Genomic DNA, 22,591 nt, shown 5'->3' with positions numbered 1-22,591 from the left:
CTCAGGTCATGATCTCAGGGTCCTGAGATCAAGCCTTGTATCAGACTCCGTGCTCAGCAAAGAGTCTGCTGAAGTTTCTCTTTCTTTTTCCCCCTCCCATGCTCATTCTATCTCTAAAATGAATGAATAAATCTTTTTTTTTTTTCAAAGCACAGTTATATTATCATGGCACTTTTAATTAGATGAAAGCTATATACTCACTCTGTAAGTAAGTACATAGAAAGGGAAAATACATGAAGTATGATGTAGCCAAAAAGTGCTTATTAAATTAGAAGCCCTGATGAATAAAGGAAAAAGTTCTCTCTCTGCATGGTTCATTCAGGAAAAGCAAAGTACTACCCACTGAATAATAGAAGTTGGAACTAAACATTAAATCATTAAAAGTGTAACTGGAAAAAAAATAAAATAAAAATAAAAGTATAACTGGTTTCTTAACCATGAGGCAACAAAATAAAAATATATAGTGTATGTGTTATTTTGTCATTCACATTTTTGTTTGTTTATTTTACTTAGCTGGTCACCTGACATTTGAATGCCGCAACTTTCTCCGAGTAGATCCCAAAAGGGACATAGTTTTGGATGTGAGCAGTACAAGCAGTGAAGAGAGCGATGAAGAGAATGAAGAACTGAATAAATTGCAGGCATTACAAGAAAAAAGTAAGTAATGCTTTTCTTTCCCTCCATCCTTTAAAAATGTTCCTAAACATTCTGTTGTATTATGTCATGTTTATCTATTTTTCTGTTGTATTTATCATTTAGATATCTTGTGTATTTTATATAAGAGATAGTGCATAGGTAAGGAAATAGACTTTGAATGTTGCAAGTACTTTGCCCAAAATCAAACAGCTGATCAGTGTTAGAACCAGGAGGCAAGTCTACTTCTGATTCCGCAACACAGGTTTTGTCATTGTTGTTTCCATCACATTATCATATGTCACATGGTACAAAGAGTCTGATTTAAGACTTCGTTTCTACACTTGTTTGGCCATTTGTAGCATGTGACTTTCAGCAAGTCATTTAACCACTGTGAACCTTGATTTCCTTGCGGGATAACACAAAGTATTAGTTTGTTAAATCATATTCCTTCAAATCAGTGACCTTAGCCATTATCCAGCTTTACTAATGGTTTCAAATATATAAATGATCATGAGGCAGAGGGAAAGCTGCAAGAGTTCTAAGACCATTAGTACAGCTCCCCAGGTATTTTCTTTCTATGTCAGAACCCCCTCTGGCTGAGATTAACATGAGGTTTCTTTATTACTTACACACACAAAAAAGTCATTTAGTCATGAAGCATCTTAATTTTATGTCCATATAGTTGCATTTTCCAGGGTGACATGCCTCATAAATCCATAGATGCTGGGATTATTTACCATATGCAATCTTGGACAAAATAGATACATCCTGCTATAAGAAATCTATAAATAAGGATTCTCTTGCCAACAACTTGATCATAGGCTTGTAGCTTTCAGAATTATAAGAAAATAAATTTCTGTTATTTAAGCACAATCCTGTTTCTGCTCCCCCCTTCAAAGTATTCTCAAGCTAGCAAATACCATTAATTTGTTTCCAGGAGGTCTCTCATTAGCATGTTTACAAAGAAATTTGATAAATTATCTGTTTTCTTTCTTGGTGGCATCCTCCTTTCTCCTCAAAGAGAGAGTAGATTGCATACCTGTTTAACCATTTCTTTTCCCATCTTGTATATAAAATGGCCTATCCTTGCAAGGGGTTTTTAGGAATAAAATAATGCTGTATGTATGTGAAAATACTTTGTAAACTTCAAAATGCCATATGGTAGATGTCACACAGAATAAAAATGCTTGGAATGAGAGAGATACATAAAGGTTAAAGTCTCATTTTAGATCACAAGTCAAAAATAAACCATAAACACTTTAAAACTTTTTAAGTTTTCCATATTACATCTAATGAAGGTAAATGAAGTCAAATGCCAGCATACTAGGACAAGCTGGGAAGGCAGAAGAAGGAGAGAATCCTAAAAACGGCAGACAAGACTTACACTACATATGAGTATATACAGCTTCAGGTAAAGATAGCTGCTTGAGTGTACACCTTTGATTTTATCACATACTGAAACACCACGAAATGATAGTGGAAGACTTTTTTTTAAAAAACATAAACCCACAAAGAGAAAGAAAATGAGATAGCAATAATAACAAAATTTTAAAAAGCAGAGGAGTTTAGTGATAATGCACTGCACACTTGAGAAAGTTCAATCCTTTAATAGTAGGAGGTCTAAGGAGTAACCTGATAGTATACACTTCAAAACTCCCTAAAGACTTGATAATGAGTATCCTCAGGTACCTCTGTGATGACATTTGTAAAGCTAAAAACAGAGGATTGGTTAAAAATCTGAAGTAATCCTCCTCAATTTGCTTTCCCTACTCTGTGAAGCCAGATGGCTTCCCTCTATCACCTCAGTGGCTACTACAGTTCTGTTTTCTAGACAGGGTAAAACAAAGGGTCTTAAAACTAGGACATACCAAACACAGATGAAAACAATAAGTTAAAGTACAGGTAGAAAATGATGAGAACCTTCCAGCCATCTTCACCTCTTTGGTTCCCAGACTCTGGGTAGAATCACTCAGGTAGAAGATTTAAAGATTAATCTCTAGGAGGTCTGACTGGTCTCAGAAGAAAGAAATAAAGATACTGACCTCAGGAACTTAAAGGATGTGACAGCCAAATTACCAGCAAAGTTAAGATTTCTAAGTTTCACTTGCTCAAAACTGTGTGAGATTTTTACACAATCAGGGAGCACTAAATTTCTGAGGAAAGACTCTCATGTGAAATGTAGATACCAAAACCAACCAGCAGACAGATCAACCTGAAGGATAGAGTCTGTGCAGGGAGAAGAAAACAAAAGTCATTAATATCCAATTTTGTAGAAAAATAAGCTATAGCACCCATGAAAGAAGGATAAGATTCTATAAAAAGAACAAAACAACAAAAGAACTTTTGAAAATTAAAAAAGAAGCAGACATAAAAAAACTTGAAAGAGATGGAAGATAAATCTAACAAGCAAAACAAGAGAAGAAAAAAAAAGATTAGGCAATTGAAGACTCAATCAGGGGAATACTTCATTCAGATGAACTCTAGAAAGAGAAAGATGGAGTTTCCAAGAACTGAAGAACATTAGTTTCCAGATGAAAGGATTCAACAAGAACTAAGCACAGTGTCAGAAATAGATCCACACAAAACCACACTTTTGAAAAACTTCATACAATAGGAAATAAGGAGAATATAATTCAAACTCCCAGAGTCAAAGATAAAACAGGTTACAGGTGAAAGATCAAGAGTCAGAATAACTCTGTTCTTCTCTAAAGAAATACTAGAAACTTAGTAGATGTGGTAATGCTTTCAGATTTTTGAAGGAAAATTATATCAAATTATACCCAATCAAATTATCAACCAAGTGTGAAATAGAATAAAGGCTTTGGCAGTCATTCAAAGTTAAAAAAAAAAAAAAATTTCCTCTTACATACTCTTTGTTAGAGCACTGATTCCAGAGGTTTCTTCCAAAGTAAGGGAGTAGACCCTAAGAAGGAAAACTATAGGAAGTAGAGATAAGAAGGGTGTTTCTAGAGCACTTGTAGAGGAGATCTCCTGAAGACAGCCACACCAGTCACAGAGACCAGGCTGAAAAGAGCAAAGCTAAAGATTCTAGGAGAAAAAGCCTAAGATTGTCAGCTCCATAGGGACAGTTTCTAGCCCATCCATCTACACTGCCCTATCTTAAAACAAAACAAAACAAAAAAAAAAAAAAAAAACAAGCAAAAACAAAACCGAGAAAACCCAGAATCAGACCAAACCAAAAGTTTTAGAATTAGTAAGGCTTTTAGAGAACCCATAATTTAAACCTAGTTTTACAGAAAAAGGAACTAAGGACAGATGACTCCGTAGGTCACTGACTTGTCACAGCAAAGCCAGCACTGTGATCATGTTTCTTGCCCAGTAGTCCCATACTGCTTACAGTACAGTGTGCTGCTCTCCTACCTTAGAGATTATCCAATCTATTGGTTCTTCACCTTTTTTCCATCACCACATTGATCTGAAGGATAAAGTACACTCTCAACCTGAATAGTGATTTAGTCTAGAGGTGATTTTTTAATCAGAAAATCTGGGACAAATCTCACCTTGGCAGGAAAGGGAGGGAGTTAATATTACTATAACCACCAGGATAGGAAGTAGTGGGTAAAACTTCCTTGTTAGAAGCAGCTTTCCCTTAACCTCATATTGAGAATAACTGACTCAATATAAACTTTTTTTTTTTTCCTTAAAAAGATACACTTGCCTATGGCCACTTAAAGTTAAGCTCAGAACTTGTTTCCAAGTCTCGTGGCTCCCTCTCAGGAGAGTGCTTATTTCAGCTCATCATGCATATTTTAATAATAAAGAATTATTTATTTCATGGTCATCTAATGGAAGCCCAGTGTCCCCCTACTCACATAAACAATAAATTGGTTCCTCAATACAGGGAGGAAGGGAGTATAGAGGGGTGGTTAGTTCCATGGGTAACTTATCTGCTACTGCTCAGGATGTCTGATGGGGTGAGGATACAATGCTGACTTGTTCAGTTCTCATGCCACAGCCTTTAGTGGTTCTGAGGGCTCCTTGAATCCTTCCTTGGTTCTTAGAGAGAGCTCTAATATCAGCAGTCTTGAGTAAGTTATGGTTTGGGGAATTTTTTATAATCACAGTAAGAATAGCAAGCCAGAAGAAAGTGAAGAATTTTTAGTGTGCTTATGTTAATTAGTTTTCCTGCTTTTATGAAATAGAAACATAAAGGGGAAGAGAGGGAAACATCACCAAATAAAACTCAAAACTTACTTTTGTATAAGTTATATTCTTTTTTGCTTCTGCTTTCATTTATTTCTATCATGTTGTATGTTTTTCAATGTATTTAATGTATTTAAGGAATTAATAGAAAGTAATTTATTTCATTTAAAACAAATGTCTAAATGACAAATACATCAATTTTTGACACAAATTGGAAAACATGAGAGCAGGACATGACATGGATAGGAGCAAACATTGTTGTCTTATAGTATGACAACCTGGAACCTGTGAAGCCTTATACAGTTGTATTACAAGTGCTGTGAACAGGGAAAGGTTGAATAATCCATGTATAATGAGGATTATATGATGTTATGGACTCACTGTGTGTGTTTGTGTATGAGCATGCTTACTGTTTAGTGACACTACAATGCTTTAGGAAGCTTGTGAAGGTATTAGAGGTGTTAGAGTATGTTTTGAACTTGCTGCAGAAACTTGCCTTTGGAATCGCACGTGGTAGTAGCAAATATCTGAAGTCCTATTTATGTTATAGTATGTAGAAAGTCAAGGTAAAAGGATTTTACTGTTTACCGAGGTCCCAAGAAATTCAAGAATATGGATTTTTTTCCCCTTCTATTGTACCTGGAGTTATTTAATATTAATTAACTATTAACTATTCACCTGTCATCAGGAAATAGTCCTCTTCTCATATCTCATCCCTTAATATTTTATGATATTCTTTTAGTTCTGTCCAGAAAAGAAGTGTTGTGTTTTGGCAAATTTGGGAGTTTGGGCTTAGTTTGATATTTTGGTTTGGTTTGTTTAAGAAAGTTGTTTTTTTTTTTTTTTTAAGATTTTATTTATTTATTCATGAGAGACACAGAGAGAGAGAGAGAGAGAGGCAGAGACACAGGCAGAGGGAGAAGCAGGCTCCATGCAGGGAGCCTGACATGGGACTCGATCCCGGGTCTCCAGGATCAGGCCCTGGGCTGAAGGCAGTGCTAAACCGCCGAGCCACCCACCCTGTTAAAGAAAGGTTTATGTTAAATTCATACTTGATAGTATTTAAAGATGGTTGATACTGAATGCTGCTCAGGAGAAAATGCCCAAATCAGGTATTTGCACGTTACCAATAATTGTGTCGCTTGTTCTCTTTAGTAACTGCTGGAATTAGATTCAAGTGAACGACTTAAGTGGTGGTTTCAAGCTTCATAAAGATAGAACTTAAATGAATCTGTAACATGATTAGAATAAAACCTGTATTTGGTTCAAAACGTACTTTTTATAAGAAAGCCATGAAAGATATTTGCTAAGTAGTTGATTAGAAGTAACAAAAGTGAATGGGAAATTTAGATTAATGGATCTAGGTTTGGAACTATTTTGTTAGGTTTTTTTTTTTTTTAATCTTTTTTTTTTAATTTTTATTTTTTTATGATAGTCACAGAGAGAGAGAGAGAGGCAGAGACACAGGCAGAGGGAGAAGCAGGCTCCATGCACCGATAGTCACAGAGAGAGAGAGAGAGGCAGAGACACAGGCAGAGGGAGAAGCAGGCTCCATGCACCGGGAGTCCGATATGGGATTTGATCCCTGGTCTCCAGGATCGCGCCCTGGGCCAAAGGCAGGCGCTAAACCGCTGCGCCACCCAGGGATTCCTTTTGTTAGGTATTTAAAAGCAACTGGAGTAGCTACAAACCTGGTGACATATGCAAACAAAGATCAAGTAGCTAACTCTGCTGATACTACTAGGATGGTTCTTTCACGTTATCCCAAAGTTGTCTCTAAGCACTGGATCATACACTCTGACTCCTGTTTTTTTACACTAGAAACTACCATTCTTGCTGATTATTACAAAACCTAAGTGCAAAAGTACACACGGGGTTTTTGCCTTTAATTTTATACTCCAAGGGTTGATTGTATCATTTTCTAAGAAAATACGGTTTTGTAAAAATTTAGATTCTTTTCCCTATGTTTATGTACATTTCAACATTCTGTCTCAGAAGGAACTTCAATAAATAGAGGTGGAATCGTTTTAAGAGTGGTAGCGTAGAAACACTGAACTAAGTGGAACTTCTGTTTACAGTGTGTGAATTCACATGTACAATTATTGTTAATAATGCTAGTTCCTAAGTAGTAGCCAGGAAAAAATAGTTCTTAAATTCTAGAATTATTTTGTCTTTATTAGAATTAATTTCTCTGTATAACCTAGTCCTTGGACTCCTTGTCCATCATTCCTAAATGGAAGTGGTTATTTTTCCCATAGCTACTTATTTGCGTGGTTTGTTATAACTTGGGGGGACGGGCATGTTTATACTAGTCATTCTGAACTTACAGATACAAAAAAAAAAAAAAAACCTGCATGAGAGAAAGTTAAAGTGACTATTTTTTTTAAGATTTTATTTATTCATGAGAGACACAGAGAGAGAGAGAGAGAGGCAGAGAGGCAGAGAGGCAGAGACACAGGCCGAGGGAGAAGGAAGCTCCATGCAGGGAGCCCGACATGGGACTCCATCCCAGGTCTCCAGGATCACGCCCTGGGCTGAAGGCGGCGCTAAACCGCTGAGCCACCTGGGCTGCCCAAAGTAACTATTTTAATATCAGATCAAGTCAGTTTCAATACAGAATATTACTAGGGATAAAGAGGGTTTCTTTATAATGATAAAAATGTTAGTGAAGAGGACATATGAATAATAAGTGTTTATGAATACTAAGTGGTCATGCACCTAAAAACAAATTCAAACTATTTGAGACAAACTGATTGGGTCTAAGAAAAAAACAAAAGGAAATTAGAAAGTATTTTGAACTGAATAAACAAAAAACACAACATAATATTATGAGATGCTTCTAAAGTAGTATTAAGGCAAATTGACAGCACTAAATTCCTATATTAGAAAGGAATAAATGTCTCAAATTTATAACTTAACCTCTGCCTTTAACACTAGAAGAAGAGTAATGAAACTCAAAGTGAGCAGAAGAAAGAAAATAAAAAAGATCACAGGGATCCCTGGGTGGCGCAGTGGTTTAGCGCCTGCCTTTGGCCCAGGGCGCGATCCTGGAGACCCAGGATCGAATCCCACGTCGGGCTCCCGGTGCATGGAGCCTGCTTCCCCCTATGCCTGTGTCTCTGCCTCTCTCTCTCACTGTGTGCCTATCATAAATAAATAAAAAATAAAAAAAAAATTTTTAAAAAGATCAGAGATGAAGTCACTGGAATGGAAAATAAGAAAACAATAGAAAAAAAGTAGTAAAACCAAAAGCTGGTCCTTTGGGAAGATCTGTAAAATTGAAAGATTGCACTCTGAACTGATCAGGTAAAAATCAAAACAAGCCAACAAAAACCAGTATCAGAAATGAAAGAACTGACAACACTACTACTACAGATATTAAAATAAGGGAGTATTGTGAAAAACTTTATGCTAATAAATTGGACAACTTAGATAAAATGGTCAGTTACTTGAAACATACAAACTACCAAAACTCTTTCAAGAAGAAGTAGACTGAATGGTGTGCATCTATTAAAGAAGTTAAATGTTTAGGTTAAAAACTTTGAACAAAGAAGACTCACTCCATAGCTGAATGGCTTCTCAATTTTACCAGATGTTACAGAAGAAATAATACCATTTCTACATAAAAATCTTAAAACTTGAAGAGGAGGGAGTACTTTTCAACTCAATTTATAAGACCAGGGATCTCTGGGTGGCTCAACCGTTGAGCGTCAGCCTTTGGCCCAGGGCGTGATCCTGGAGTCCTGGGATCCAGTCCCACATCGGGTTCCCTGCAGGGAGCCTGCCTCTCCCTCTGCCCTTGATTGATCAATGGGCACAAAATCAATTATATTTCTGTATTGTGACAATGAACCATCAAAAACTGAAATTTTAAAAATACCTTTTATGACACCATGAAGAATGTGAAATACTTAGGGATAAACTGACAGAAGGTGTGCAAGCTTGAAACATACAAAACATGGCTGAGGGAATTTAAAGAAATGAATGAATCAAAAGATCATATTCATGGAAGAGAAGATTCAGTCTTTTCAAGATATCAATTCTCCCCAACATGATGTATGGATTCAAACTACCCACAATCAAAATTCTAGCAGGCTGTATTAGAAATTGACAAATGAATCTTAAAGGTCTTGTGGAAATGTAAAGAACCTAGAATAGCCAAAATACTTTGGAAAAGAGTAATAAAATTGGAGGACTAGCACAGCCTGATTCCAGAACTTAGAATAAAGCTACAAGTAATTAAGGCGGTGTGATATTGATAAAAGGATAGCATAGAACAAAAAAGACCAATACATTTATGGCCAATTGATTTTTTTGAACTTTTTATGTTCAGAGAATTGTAGATTCATGTGCAGCTATAAGCGATAGTGTAGAGAGGACTTTGTGCCCTTTACCCAGTTTCCCTCAATGGCGATATCTTCCACATTTGGATTCTGACATTGATAAAATCAAGATATAGTATATTTCTGTCACACCAAGGGCCACTCATACTGCCTTTTAAAAGCCACGCCCACCTCCCTCTGGTCCTTACTACCTTCTTAATTTCTGGCAATCAAAAATTTGCTGGAATTTCAAAATGTTTTATGCTTTCAAAAATGTTTTATGAATGGATTAATATAGTATATGATCTTTTTAGATTGGCATCTTCCACTAGGTATAATTCTCTGGAGATTCACTCAAGTTGCTGCGTATTTTCAATAGTTTGTTTGTATTTCTTGTTGAATAGTATTTAAGTCCATGATTTTTTTTTTTGAGTTGGTTTTTGTGTGAAAGTCTTAAGCCAAGTCTTAGTCTTTTGCTTAAAGACAACCAGTTGTTCCAGCACTCTGTTGGAAAGCTATCTTTCTCCATTAAACTGCTCTTGCATTTTTGCTAAAAATCAGTTGGTCTAAGTTCTATCTTCTATTCCACTGATCTATGTCTTTCCTTCCACCACTGCCACACAGTCTTGATTAACATAGTTAAGTCTTAAAAGTGACTAGACTGATTCTTCCCATTTTATTCTTATCCAGAATTGTTTTAATTATTCTCTGTTCTTTCCACATAAATTTTATAATACTAACTATATCTACAAAGAAATCTTGTTGGGATTTTGATAGAAATTGCATTATACATGTATATCAGTTTAGGGAGAATTGGGACATCCTTACCTTCTTGAATCTTCCAATCTATGAACATGATCTGTCTCTCCATTTATTTAGGTCTTTGATTTCTTTATTCAGCATTGTGTAGTTTTCGATATAAAGTCTTGTACATGTTTTATTAGCTTTATACCTACAACCATTTATTTTATTAAAAATAACTATAAATGAAGTATTCTGAATGTTGTCTCTGTTTATTACTAGTATATAGAAATGTGATTCTTTTGTGTATGTTTATACTTGCTCAGCTCACCTATTTCTAAGAGATTTTTATAGGTTCCTTGGGATTTTCTATGTAAGCCAACATACCATCTACAAACAGGAATGGTTTCATTTATTTCTTTTCGATTTGTAAGTCTCTTACTTCTTGTTTCTTGCTTTATTGCCATGCCTAGAACTTGCAGCACTGTGTTGAGAAAGAGTGGTGAGAGACTATGTTCTTACCTGGAGTCTAATCCTGGAGGAAAAAAGCATTTATACTTTCACCATTAAGTATAATGTTAGCCATAAGTTTTATATAAGTTGAAAAAGATTCTCTTGGGGGCTGCTGGGTGGCACAGTCAGTTAAGCGTCTGCCTTTGGCCCAGCCTAGGTCATGATCCCAGAGTCCTAGGACCGAGTCCTGCATCAGGCTCCCTGCTCACTGGGGAGCCTGCTTCTCCTTCTCCCTCTTGCCACTAGCTTGTGCTCTTTCTCTCTTTCTCTCTTTCTCTCTCTCAAATAAATAAAATCTTTAAAAAGGAAAGAGAGGGGATCCCTGGGTGGCTTAGCTATTTAGCGCCTGCCTTTGGCCCAGCACGTAATTCTGGAGTCCCGAGATCAAGTACAACGTCGGGCTCCCTGCATGGGTCTGCTTCTCCTCTGCCTATGTCTCTGCCTTTTTGTCTCTCTGTGTCTCTCATGAAAAAATAAATAAAATCTTTAAAAATAAATAAATAAATAAATAAATAAATAAATAAATAAATAAATAAATAAATAAATATAAAAAGGAAAGAGAAAGATTCTCTCTATTCTTATCTTCTCTGAAAGTATTTATTATGAAATCATTGTCAGTTTTGCTAAAGGCATTTTCTGCATTGAGTTGAAACTTTTATCATTGTATTAAATCTCTTTCTCTCACTGGTAATTTTCTTCATTCTGAAGTCTGTTTTATCTGCTATTAATATAGCCACTCTAGCTTCCTTTGGATGATGTTTGTTTGACATTTCTATCCTTTTGCTCAATTTGTCTATATAATTTTATTTGAGGTGGGAGTCTTATGACAGTGTGAGGGATGGATCGTATTTTTCAGTCCACTCTGCATATTTCTTTTAATTGCTTTCTTTTTTTTTTTTTACATTAATTATTTACATGTTAGGGCTAATCCTGCCATTTTATTACTTGTTTTCTGTTCCCTCTGTTTTTCATTCTTGTTTTTTTCATTCTTGTTTTTTTTTTCCTGCCTTCCTCTGGGTACTTGAACATCTTTTAAGATTATCTCTAGTGCTTTGATTTAGTTATAGCATCACTGAAACACTTATGGAATTGCATTTTGGTTTGCCTGTAGTGTCTTCGACTCTGTCCGTAGTGTTTGTAAATTTTTCTGTGATGTTTTGTATAGCAATTTATAGGGATTGCTGTAGGTATAATATATACATAATTTAGGGCTTGCTGTAGGTATCATATATACATAATTAATCACAGTCTACTGGTATTGTCATTATACTAATTGAACAGTAGAAAACTTGCCTCCCTTTATTCCCCTTTACCCTCTCCCCTTTACTGTACATTTGTCTTGAATGTGTTCTCTACATACATTTAGAACTACATGAGATGATTATATAGCTTTTGTTTCCATCACCAAACATAATTTAGGAACTCAAGAGAAGAGAAGCCTATCGTATTCATGTTTTTGCTTCCTATGTTCGTTCTTCTCAATGTTCCAGCGTTCCTTTTTTTATCACTTCCTTTCCATTTAGAGAACTTCCTTTAGCCATTCTTTTAGGGTCTTTCTGCTGGTGACATATTCTTACTTTTTCTTATCTGAGAATGTCTTAATTTCTCCCTCATTCCTGAAGAATATTTTTACTGGGTAGAGGATTCCAGGTTGACCTTTCTTTTCTTTCAGCACTTATAAAATGTTGTGCCACGTATTTCTGGCTTCCACGCTTTCTAATAAGAAATCTGCTTCCATTCTAATTGTTTCATTCACATAAATAATGTGGTTTTTTCCCTCTGGCTACTTTTAAGATTTTTTTCATTAGTTTTCAAAGGTTTAATTGTTTTATGTCTTGATATGGATTTCTTTGGATTTATCTTGTTTGGGATTCACTCAGCTACAAGTACTTTTTAAGCCCCTCCTTCTTTATACTCTCCTTCTAGAACTCTAGTAACATAAATATTGTATCTTTTGTTATTGTCCCACAGACCCCGAGTCTCTTTTTTAAATCTGTTTCCTCTCCATTGCTCAGATTGGGTGATTTTTATTGTTTTCCTGTTCAGTGATATTTTTCTTACATGCTTTGCATTCTGCTACTGAGCCCATCTGCTGACTATTGTATTTCCATGTAATGTGTTTTTACTTCTAAAATTTTTATTTTGTTCTTCTTTGGATTTTTAATTTCTTTGGGGCTTTCATATTTTTTTCATTTATTTCAAATACCTCATTATTTGGTTCATAGAAACATTTTTGTAATGGCTGCTTTAACATCTCTTTCAGATTATAATCTCTCATTATGGTGTTGTCATATTGATTGTTTCATTTTTCATTCAGTTTGAGATCTTCCTGGTTCTTGACTTGATGAGTTCTTTTCAACTGAAATTTGGGCATTGTTATATTATGAAACTCCAGAGATCCCTGGGTGGCTCAGTGGTTTGGCGCCTGCCTTTGGCCCAGGGCGCGATCCTGGAATCCTGGGATTGAGTCCCGCGTCGGGCTCCTGGGATGGAGCCTGCTTCTCCCTCTGCCTGTGTCTCTGCCTCTCTCTCTCTCTATGTCTATTATGAAAAAATAAATAAAATCTTTAAAAAAAGAAAAAAAGAAACTCTGACTTTTCTTAAACCTTTTCTTTTCTGATTTTCTCTGGTACCACCCCAGAAGGGAAAATGAGGATGCCACCTTGTGACTGCCAGGTGGAGACATAAGTTCTGTTTTTCCACTCAGGTTCCACCAGCACTCAAAGTGGTCATGGCTTCTTGTGTGAGGTGGGAGTGATCCTGTTACCACTATTAGGGTATCCCATGGTGGGAGTGGTCTTGATGATGAAGGCCCTGACTTTCATTAGATCTCCTCTGACAGCACTTCATTGTAGATGGGAGGAGTACCTCATCATTACATTCCTATGTGGTCTCCATTGACTCTCTTAGTGGAGATCTTTTTACTGGCCAATAGAGATAAAAGTTCTGGCCACTTACTTAGACTCCTCAGACTGTGGAATTGAGGTGCCCTATCATAGCTTTACAAGGGGAGAATGTCTAATTTCCCATCTAGCTGCTGCTTACATGATTGGGGTTGATGCCAGAATTTTCTGTGGTGTTAGGCTTGAGTAAGGGCAGTTAATATCTACAGCTACCTCTCCCTAGCCTTTGGCTAAAGAAATCAGGCTTTTGTTGGGGCATTTTTGTCTGTACCTGTTGACATTGCCAAGTTGCCAGCTTCTTCAGCTCCAACTCTGGGCTATAGGAAGCGAGAAGAATTCCAGGGAATCCACTACTTTGTCATTCTCTGGGTTTCAAGATCCTTGACCAGTCTATCTTATTTCTACTTTTCAGGTTTTTTTTAATGTTTGTTTTTATAATGTCTGGTATTTTTAGTTGAACTTACTGGAGGAATAGGAAGAGTATACTTACTTCATCTTCCCAGAAGCAGAAATCTAATTGATTTTTCTTCCCTGTCCAACTGATTTTTAACAAAGGTGAAATAAGTTGCAAAATATTATATATACCACTGTATGTATATATCATATAAAATATCATATATCTGTCTTTCAAAAGAAAAAACTTGGGAGTCACATGTAATTATATAAGTGATTATATGTACATATTTGGTTATTAGCAAGCTTAGAAGAAAATACACCAAATTGTTCATTTTAGAAACATGTTAGAAAATAGTATATATCCTTTCCTTCAGGGATACCAAAAACATAAATATTAGATCTGTTGTTACTGTCCTGTTAACCTAACCTCATGACCCTTGAGTCCCATGATGCTAAGTTTACTTGAAAAAGAAAATTTTAAAACTGTATTTGAGGGGCACCTGGCTGGCTCAGTCAGTAGAACATGTAGGATCAGCCGTCTTGATCTCAGGGTGGTAAGTTCAAGTCCCATATTGCGCATGGCATATACTTAAAAAAAAAAAAAAAAAGAAGAAGAAGCTGTATCTGATTGTATGTTTTGTTTTTTAAGATCTGAAAAGGTACACACCAAATTGTTGACATTGATTTGCTATAGGAATTAACAGTGGAGTATATGAACTTTTTCCTTAATGTACCTAGTAGTATTTGAAATGTTTATTGAAAGCATATAATATTTTTATAAGCTTCTTAATAAATAAAAATAATTAATGGACCTTAAGGGTATTAAGCTAAGTGGAATAAGTCAGAGAAAAACAAATACTGTATGATTTCATTCAAATGTGAAATCTTAAAAAAGAAAAAAAAAAGCAAGCTCATAGATACAGAGAAGAGATTTGTGGTTATTAGGCTGCTGATAAGGGTGGTCAAAAGGTACAAACTTCCAGTTATAAAATAAGTAAGTCATGGAGATGTCACGTTCATGTTGACTGTAGTTAATAAATAGTGCTGTATCATATATTTGAAAATTGGTAGGAGAGTAGGTCTTAAAAATTCTCATCATAAGAAAAAATATTTCTGGTAACTGTATAACGCGATAGATGTTAGCTAGGCTTATAGTAAATATAACTGTATAACATTGTGATAGATGTTAACTAGACTTACAGTGATTACTTTATGATGTATGCAGGTATCAAACTATTATGTTTTATGCTTGAAAGTAATATAATGTTATATGTCATTATACCTCAATTTAAAAAACTATCAAGAAAGGAGAAAGTGTTACAAGAAAAGCATAATATTCTAACCAATGAAATTGATCAACAAGCAAAATAAAAAAATGTGTACCTACCGTATTAGATATGGATTCATCATGTCCTGATTCTTTCCCCTCAACACACAGGAGTAAATGAAGAAGAGGAGAAGAAAAAAGCAAAAAGCAAGGAGAAAATCAAGTTGAAAAAAAAAAGGAAAAGGTATTTTTTAACATCATTGTTTTTTAAAAGCAGGACAGTAAATCCAGGATGAATTACAAAATTTTATTTTGTGCGTGTTGTCCAGTTAATTTGGCACTAGTTTTTTTTCCTAATGGGAATTAGATAATCAGTTGTTTAAAATATTAAAGTCAGGAATCAAAAATAAAGTTGATATTCAGCCAACTTAATTTTTTTTTGTAGCAAATTAAGGTATAAATAAATAATAGCCACCCTCCCTTCTTTTATGTGTTCTAGAATTTTGAGTTTAAAACATCATCCAGGCTTTCAATTAGATGATGTCTAAATTATTTACATATATATTTTGTCCTCATATATATGAAGTTGGAGCTTAAATATTTGTATTCTCAAAAAAAATTTGTATTCTCAAAATATCATTGCCATGGCTACAAAATTAAGTTATTAATAGGATTTACATGCTCACTAATCATGCTAAAAATTCTTTTAGGTCTCTCAGAACCCTCATCAGCCACCCATGAATTTTTAGTATCAACTCTTTTAATAACTAACTGGTTAAAGAAATTGATCAAAAGAATTAAGAAGCAGTTTCTTCTTTGGTTAATGGGTGCAATTTCATTTATACTAGAATAAACATGTACATACAGACATTTTTAAGGCCCTTGACGCTAGTAATGTCTGACTTGGACCCTAGTTCTCTAATAAAGTAGGTTCTGCAAATCAGAACCTTTACTTCAAAAAGCTTTACTTCATAAAGCTTTTAATATGTACATTTTAGCCCTCAGCTACTTTATAAATTGGAAAAGTTTTCTCTTTCTCTCAAATGTTGGGAGTTAAATAATCTTTAACATAATAACTAATAGGGGGCAGCCCCAGTGGCTTAGCGGTTTAGCACCACCTTCAGCCCAGGGTGTGATCCTGGAGACCCGGGATCGAGTCCCACATCAGGCTCCCAGCATGGAGCCTGCTTCTCTCTCTCTCTCTCTCTCTCTCTCTCTGTATCTCTAATAAATAAATAAAAAATCTTTAAAAAAAAAACAATAGGGAGGTAGAACCCAGTGTATTTTGTAGTCTGACTCATGTATTGTTGAATGATTTGCATTAGCACAGCAAGATAGATGGCTTATAGGAAAAATGAAAAAAATTTCTTCCAAAGTCTAATATACTTGTTTTATCATAACAGATTATTTATTCAAGACTGGGGTATCACGACCTCCAACAGGACCTGAAATTAAATGAACTTTTCTGGGCATACTTAGCAGAGATTTTGCCACCTTAATAGAATTGTTGTTGTGTGCAGGTCTGACACGGTACCTTAAAAATGAGAATCTGGGACCAAAAAGCCAAAGAAAAATGTATAGGCAAAGAAGCTCTAGTCAGAATGCAGAGGTCAAGCAGAGTCTTTAAAACAGGAAAACAGACAAGAATTAACAATAACAGAATTGAAGAGGGAACAAGAGAATCCTTGAGAAAATAAGCCCCTGAAACAGGTAAAAGTCCAAGTAAGATAGACAAGATGGAAAAAGGAGTAGAGCATTACAGGAAACAAGGGAAAACTCGTGAGTTCCTAAACAGGAAGGTCAGGGAATTCATACGAGTCACTCTGCAGACACAGCCTGGTGGTCTCACGTGTTTATTTTTTTCCTCCTGTGTGTCTTTGTCAAATTTTCTTAGTTTGAGGTTTCACTCCTAACGGTCAGATCACTCAACTATCTCTTGAGATGTTGAAATCTAAGACGGATCTGTCCTGTCACACATTTAGAGTTTGGGTGTGGGTACATGGTTGTATACCTGTTCATACAAGATCTTAAGAGATGGCTTCTCTACTTTTTTGTTACTTTTCTTTTTCTTTTTTTTTTTTTTTCATTTTAAAGGAAGAAATTCTATACTTTTCCCCCTAATTTTGTATCAGATTAATATTAGAAAAATAAAGAATAATGATAAATCATCCCATTTATTTATATTTATTTAAATATCTTTTTTGTAACTAGTCAGAATTACTTTGGAATGCAAGTGCTCATCTGTATCACTCTGCATCTAGAGGATTCAAGTATTCTAACTTGAAAAATCAAAAGAATTAACAAAAGTGCTTTTATTTTGCTGATTTCCAGCTTTCACCCATATATACCAAGGTACAGTTATAGTCCTTTTTATATAATTACGTCTTTTTTTTTTTTTTAGCTCTTTTAAGAGACTCTGCTAACAAGTTACTGCATATGTGAATGAATTGTATATATAATAAAGGCTTGGTAAATGCTGCTTTGTTTACCTTATAAGATTTTGAAGGATATGACAGGATGAAAAACTGAAAATCACAGAAAAAATCATTACATCCTTACTGAATTTAACTTACTACTAGAGTCGAACAGAATAGAGTTATTTGTTTTGTCAGTTTCTGTGGCCAAGGAGCAAAAATTCCAGTCAGTATTTTAAGAGAATACAAATATATAAAGCACATTTTGAGTTTGCTTATACCCCACCTTGCTTCAAAAATGATTTAAGGCAGGTAAAATCCCATTTACAGTGAACCTCTCCAGCCATAAATGCAATTACCAGTCCATGTGTATTATTGCCCGTAGGTCTTATTCATCCAGTTCCACTGAAGAGGACACTTCCAAGCAAAAGAAACAAAAATACCAGAAGAAAGAAAAGAAGAAAGAAAAAAAGAATAAGTCAAAAAGAGGGAAACATCATAAAAAGGAAAAAAAGAAGAGAAAAAAGGAGAAGCATTCATCCACTCCTAATCCTTCTGAGATCTCCAAAAAGTAACTGAATCTCCGGCCTAAGCCATTAAATTCTAAGATTTGGTTTTGAAAATTATCTGACCTTCCTTGGAATTTGCTATACAATTATGCTTTGCAATAAATCACAGGCTTTTCCATATAGACATTTTTTTCATATATGGGACCATTGTCTGGCAATACATTTTTAGTGTGCTGACTCTGAAGTATTGAATCAGTCTTATTACTTGATAGTCATGCCCCAAGTGTGGATATTTGTACCTTCAAAACACATCATTTTTGTTATTCATGACTCTGTGTCTGACTCTAGTGTTATTACTTCATCAGTTGATTGTAAATGGCTTTATTGCAGTCAACACAGGTTATCGACTTAGCACTTAATGAGTATTTGCTGAATCATCAAGTGTCCACCTCCCAGTGATAAAGTGAGGTAGGGGATAATGCTTTGCTCTTGACTCTGAAAAATTTAATAGCTTTATATCCTATGGTAATATATAAAGGTAGTGAAATTTTTCACTGCTGTTTTTAAATTTCAAGCCTTTCTGGATGTCATAGGAGAGGAAGCTGCTTTATTGGTCTTAACAAGGACATTTTAAATCAGTGGTGTTGGCAGGAAGACAATAATTAAAAGACTTAAGGAAGTTTTACCATTACACAAAACACAAAGTGTCTAGTACCTGCCACCTCTATTATTGTAACAATTACAATTTTCTTCCTTGTTTAAAAAGACAAGTGCAAGTGTAGTTCAGCTTCATAGAGTTGATGCTGTGTTGGATAGAATTTTTAGGATAGACTCCTGGGTTGTTTTACAAATGTGCCATATTGGCATCTCTTAAAGTGATACCTCAAACACAGAACTTTTTAATTAGGAGGATGACAGCTAAATCATCATCAGAACTGATTTTTATTGTATTCTGTATGTAAATTTTATGAAGCTTGTTTCTATGAGTAATGTGGAAAACTTTTATAAATGTGAACATAAATATTTATTTGTCTAAAATAATTTGTAGTTTTAAAGCAGGTTTCACACTGAATTTATGGTTTCAAAAAATGACCAGTTTGGGACATTTCTCTCTTTTACTTCAGTCGTAGACCTTAAGCGCAGTGACAAAAATTTAGGATTAAGAATTTTATTCTGTACTTTTTAAAATATAAGAGCCAGGGAGTTGCATCATGAAAGCCTTTATATAACAATGGAAATTTTATATGGGTAAGCATTTTCAAACATATATTAGTAGATATAAATGTTTGTTACATTTTTAATTTCACAATGATCAGTGTTACTTTGCTTAGTATTCAGATAGTCCTTACACCCAATGAGTTAGACACTTCCTGTTGTGGCAGCAACAAACATTAACCAGTTATCATGGCTCGGCACCAAAGACTGCGTATACCTCACTGTGGTGCAGTTATAAATTTTCAAGTTGCTAACTTAAGAGACATGGCTACAGGTGAATTCATTTTTGTGAAATCAGGTAAGTACACGTGACCTCACAGGCTGGGAAGGTGTACTGATTCTTTCTTCATCCAGCTCCTCTCACTGGCATGACCTAAGTCAGACTAGGGGTGCTTCTTAACTCCTCTTAACACGCGCACACCATATTCAAAATCTAGGAAGCTACACCCACATCCCTATTCTAGCACTGTAGCTGAGGAAGCTTTCATACTTCTAGCTTTTCCATAATCTAATTTAGGCAAATGACCTCCTCAAAAAGAAATCCTTTTTTAAAAAATAGTTCTGTCAGTTGTTGGAATAGGTTTTTAAGGGTTTGTTTGGCCTTGCTGTATTTTACCTATTTTTTTAAACTGCATTTTATGTAAATACAGTTCTTTATCATGATGAAAAAAATAAAAAAGCTTTTAAAAATGATTAGAAAATGCTACATGCACAAGGATGACCCCATCCCATTTAGTGTGTAACATGGTTTAAAAAATGCTAATAATTGTAATGAAACAAAGTTAATTCAGGTATTTGTGAGTTTTATTTCTGTTTTTTTTTTATTATTATTATTATTATTATTATTATTTTTATTTCTGTTTGTTATAGAGATTATGGCTCATTAGATTTGTTTTCTGAATGGGGACACAATAATGGTCCAGAAAAGTTATATAAAATTCAGCACTCATTAACTAATACAGTGTGCAAATTAAAAAATTTTAATGCTCAGTAATTTTTTCCACTAGATTCATTCTTAGAATTATTCTTAAGTAAATTCCCCATAGTATGAGAATAGTTCATAAAATCACTCATCTGAATAAAATTCATTTTACTAGTTTTCTTCCAAAGTAATCTTGTTGTGGGGATAGCATACAAATCTCATTAATAAATTTTAGAAGATTAGTGAAGTTTTCTCTGAGGCAGTATGGAGCAGAGGGAAAAGTGAATTTAACAGTAAAAATTCCAAAAAAGTCCTGGCCTTCCTAACCACGTGTGACTTTCAACTAAATCATTTAATTTCTCTGGGCCTTGGTGTCTTTCATCTATAGCATAGTGTACCCAGTTTCCCTGAGAGCCCTTCCAGTCCTTAATGTATATGCTCATCAATATTTTAGTACAATTCAAGTAATATTATTCATTTTAGAAATTGTTATAAGTAAGCAGGTAGCATTCTATAATGGTAGATTGAATTTATTAATATAACTGTTAAACACATTCAGCTTCTTTAAGCAGATAATTGATATTTGGTTTACATTCTTACCAACCAATGTATGTCATTTTCACTAGATGCATATAGAATTTATGTTTAGCTTTGTATCTGTAACCTGATAATCTGAACACTCTGAGGCTATCACTTTTAGCTGATGGATCTACTGCCCACACATTCCCTTTCTTTTCTCCATATCATTTGTTGGCTAAAATCTCTCCAGGTATCCCTAATTGTTCACCCTTAATACATATCTGTTTACATATTTGATTCTCTGAGGCCAAAACATCAATAAATAAGGAGTAAAACAATTTTATGTGTCTATATTTACGATTCACTCTAATATTATATGGCCTTGTGTCACCTTCAATTAACTAGGTTGCAGAATTATTAATAATGTTGATAAAAAAGGCCATTGATTCCTTTCTTCAGCAAACATCGATTGAGTGCCTGGCATGGCAAACACTGCTAATAAGTATTGGGGATACAGAGATTGGTGAGACTCATTTGCTTCCCTGAAGAGGTTCATATTTGGTTGGTAGGAGAAACAGCAGAACACATCGATGTGTAAGAAGTGCAGTGATTGACCTGAGCATGCTTTTATAGAAACACAGAAGGATACTTAGCCTGGAGGAGTTAGAAGAGGCTGCCTAAAGAAAGTACTGCTTGACTTGGATTTTGATTTGAGGATTAAGGTGGAAGTCCTGGCAGTTACTGATGAGTTGGTACTGTGAACAAAGTCCACAACAGAAAAGAACTAAGGGGTGTGTGTATCAAGAATTGCAAGCAATATGTGAGGCAGGAAGTGGGAAGAATCAAGACAACCATTAGGTTTTCAGGAACACAAGAAAAGTCTTATGTTCCATGTTTGGAAGCTTGGACTTGAATCTATGAGCGATGAGACACCTTGAGAGAGTCTTATGGAAAGAAATGACTTATTGGAGTTTGGTTTCATCCACTTCAGAATCCAATTAAGCAGTTTTTACAAGAAGAAATCACTCATATGAGAAGGTCACACAGAAAATAACCTGAGTCTTTTATATCCTATTATTTGTATGTTCCTATTATGTCCTCTTCTAGACCCACTTGCCTTTCTGAGATTTGATTATTACCAAAAATCCCAGTGACTTGTCTTCTAAAAACACATAAAGCTACTGTATTCCTTATCAGACCCGTCCCCAGAATGACCTACATACGTGCATACTTTGAAATGCGTTTTGTTTTAAATGTTTAGATAATTTTTGACTGACTTAAATTCTGTCACTAGGCTAGTATTTGTTCCACCCAAATAAATCATATAAAATATTTTTCATTGTATAGTCTTGGCTCTAATTTGATAAGTCTTCTTGCTTTCTTAATATTTTGTCTCAATCTATGAAGCACAACTGCTTCAAAGTTACAGAGACACATGCCAGTTGACCCACTGATTGAGCCTGGTGGCTGTCCCCTCAGGTAACCTGGGTTGGCAGAGACTATAGCTAGTACTAGTACTAGGACTCAGTTGTCCTTGGGCCATTGGCCTCCAAGGAGAATATGTTTCTTAAGCCAGCATGCTGGTAATCCCACTTGTGAAGCCCAGCATCTTCTGACCTCATTTGTCTCCCCCACCAAATTTAAAAAAAAAAATATGCAGAATGCCAGAGAATTGGGCTTCCTCTCCTAGGACACAACCTGTGACACACGCAGCCATGCCCAGCCCCAGTATCTCTCAAAGGTTAGGAGGAGTTTGAGGGACCATGAGCATTTTGCTGGCCTTGACCAGTTTGCCTGCCAACTGTCATTTATGGCATCTGCCCTTGCCCTTGAACAACAAAGGTAGAACTGTACCAGTGCCTTAACTTTCTCGACCTAGTTTTTTACCTGATGCAACATCTGACTATTAAGATAATTATGAATATCTGTGTATCAAGACAGCCAGTGTGAAATCCAGCACAAGCAGTAGATGTTGCAATAATGATCTGGAGCTGTGCTCTCAATATAGCCACATGTGGCTGTTTAAACTTAGATTAATTAAATATAAATGTATTCTTCAGTTGCATGAGC

General features: G+C 35.2%; 1 protein-coding gene across 1 annotated transcript in view; it reads left to right on the top strand.

Annotated features, from left to right (window-relative positions):
• The window catches only part of SREK1IP1 (SREK1 interacting protein 1), a 47,143-nt gene extending 25,278 nt beyond the window's left edge, over window positions 1–21,865 (top strand). Inside the window, exons 4-6 of the mRNA XM_072828442.1 lie at window positions 514–657; window positions 15,114–15,186; window positions 17,742–21,865. Coding sequence (XP_072684543.1) covers window positions 514–657; window positions 15,114–15,186; window positions 17,742–17,931 — 407 coding nt within the window. The 3' untranslated portion in view covers window positions 17,932–21,865. The remainder of the gene's footprint in view (window positions 1–513; window positions 658–15,113; window positions 15,187–17,741) is intronic.
• Window positions 21,866–22,591: the final 726 nt, after the last annotated feature.

Source organism: Canis lupus, chromosome 5, assembly GCF_048164855.1.
Source record: "Canis lupus baileyi chromosome 5, mCanLup2.hap1, whole genome shotgun sequence".
NCBI classification, from domain to species: Eukaryota; Metazoa; Chordata; class Mammalia; order Carnivora; family Canidae; genus Canis; species Canis lupus.
The sequence above is the reverse complement of the archived record's forward strand: the minus strand, read 5'-3'. Positions and strand labels throughout refer to the sequence as shown.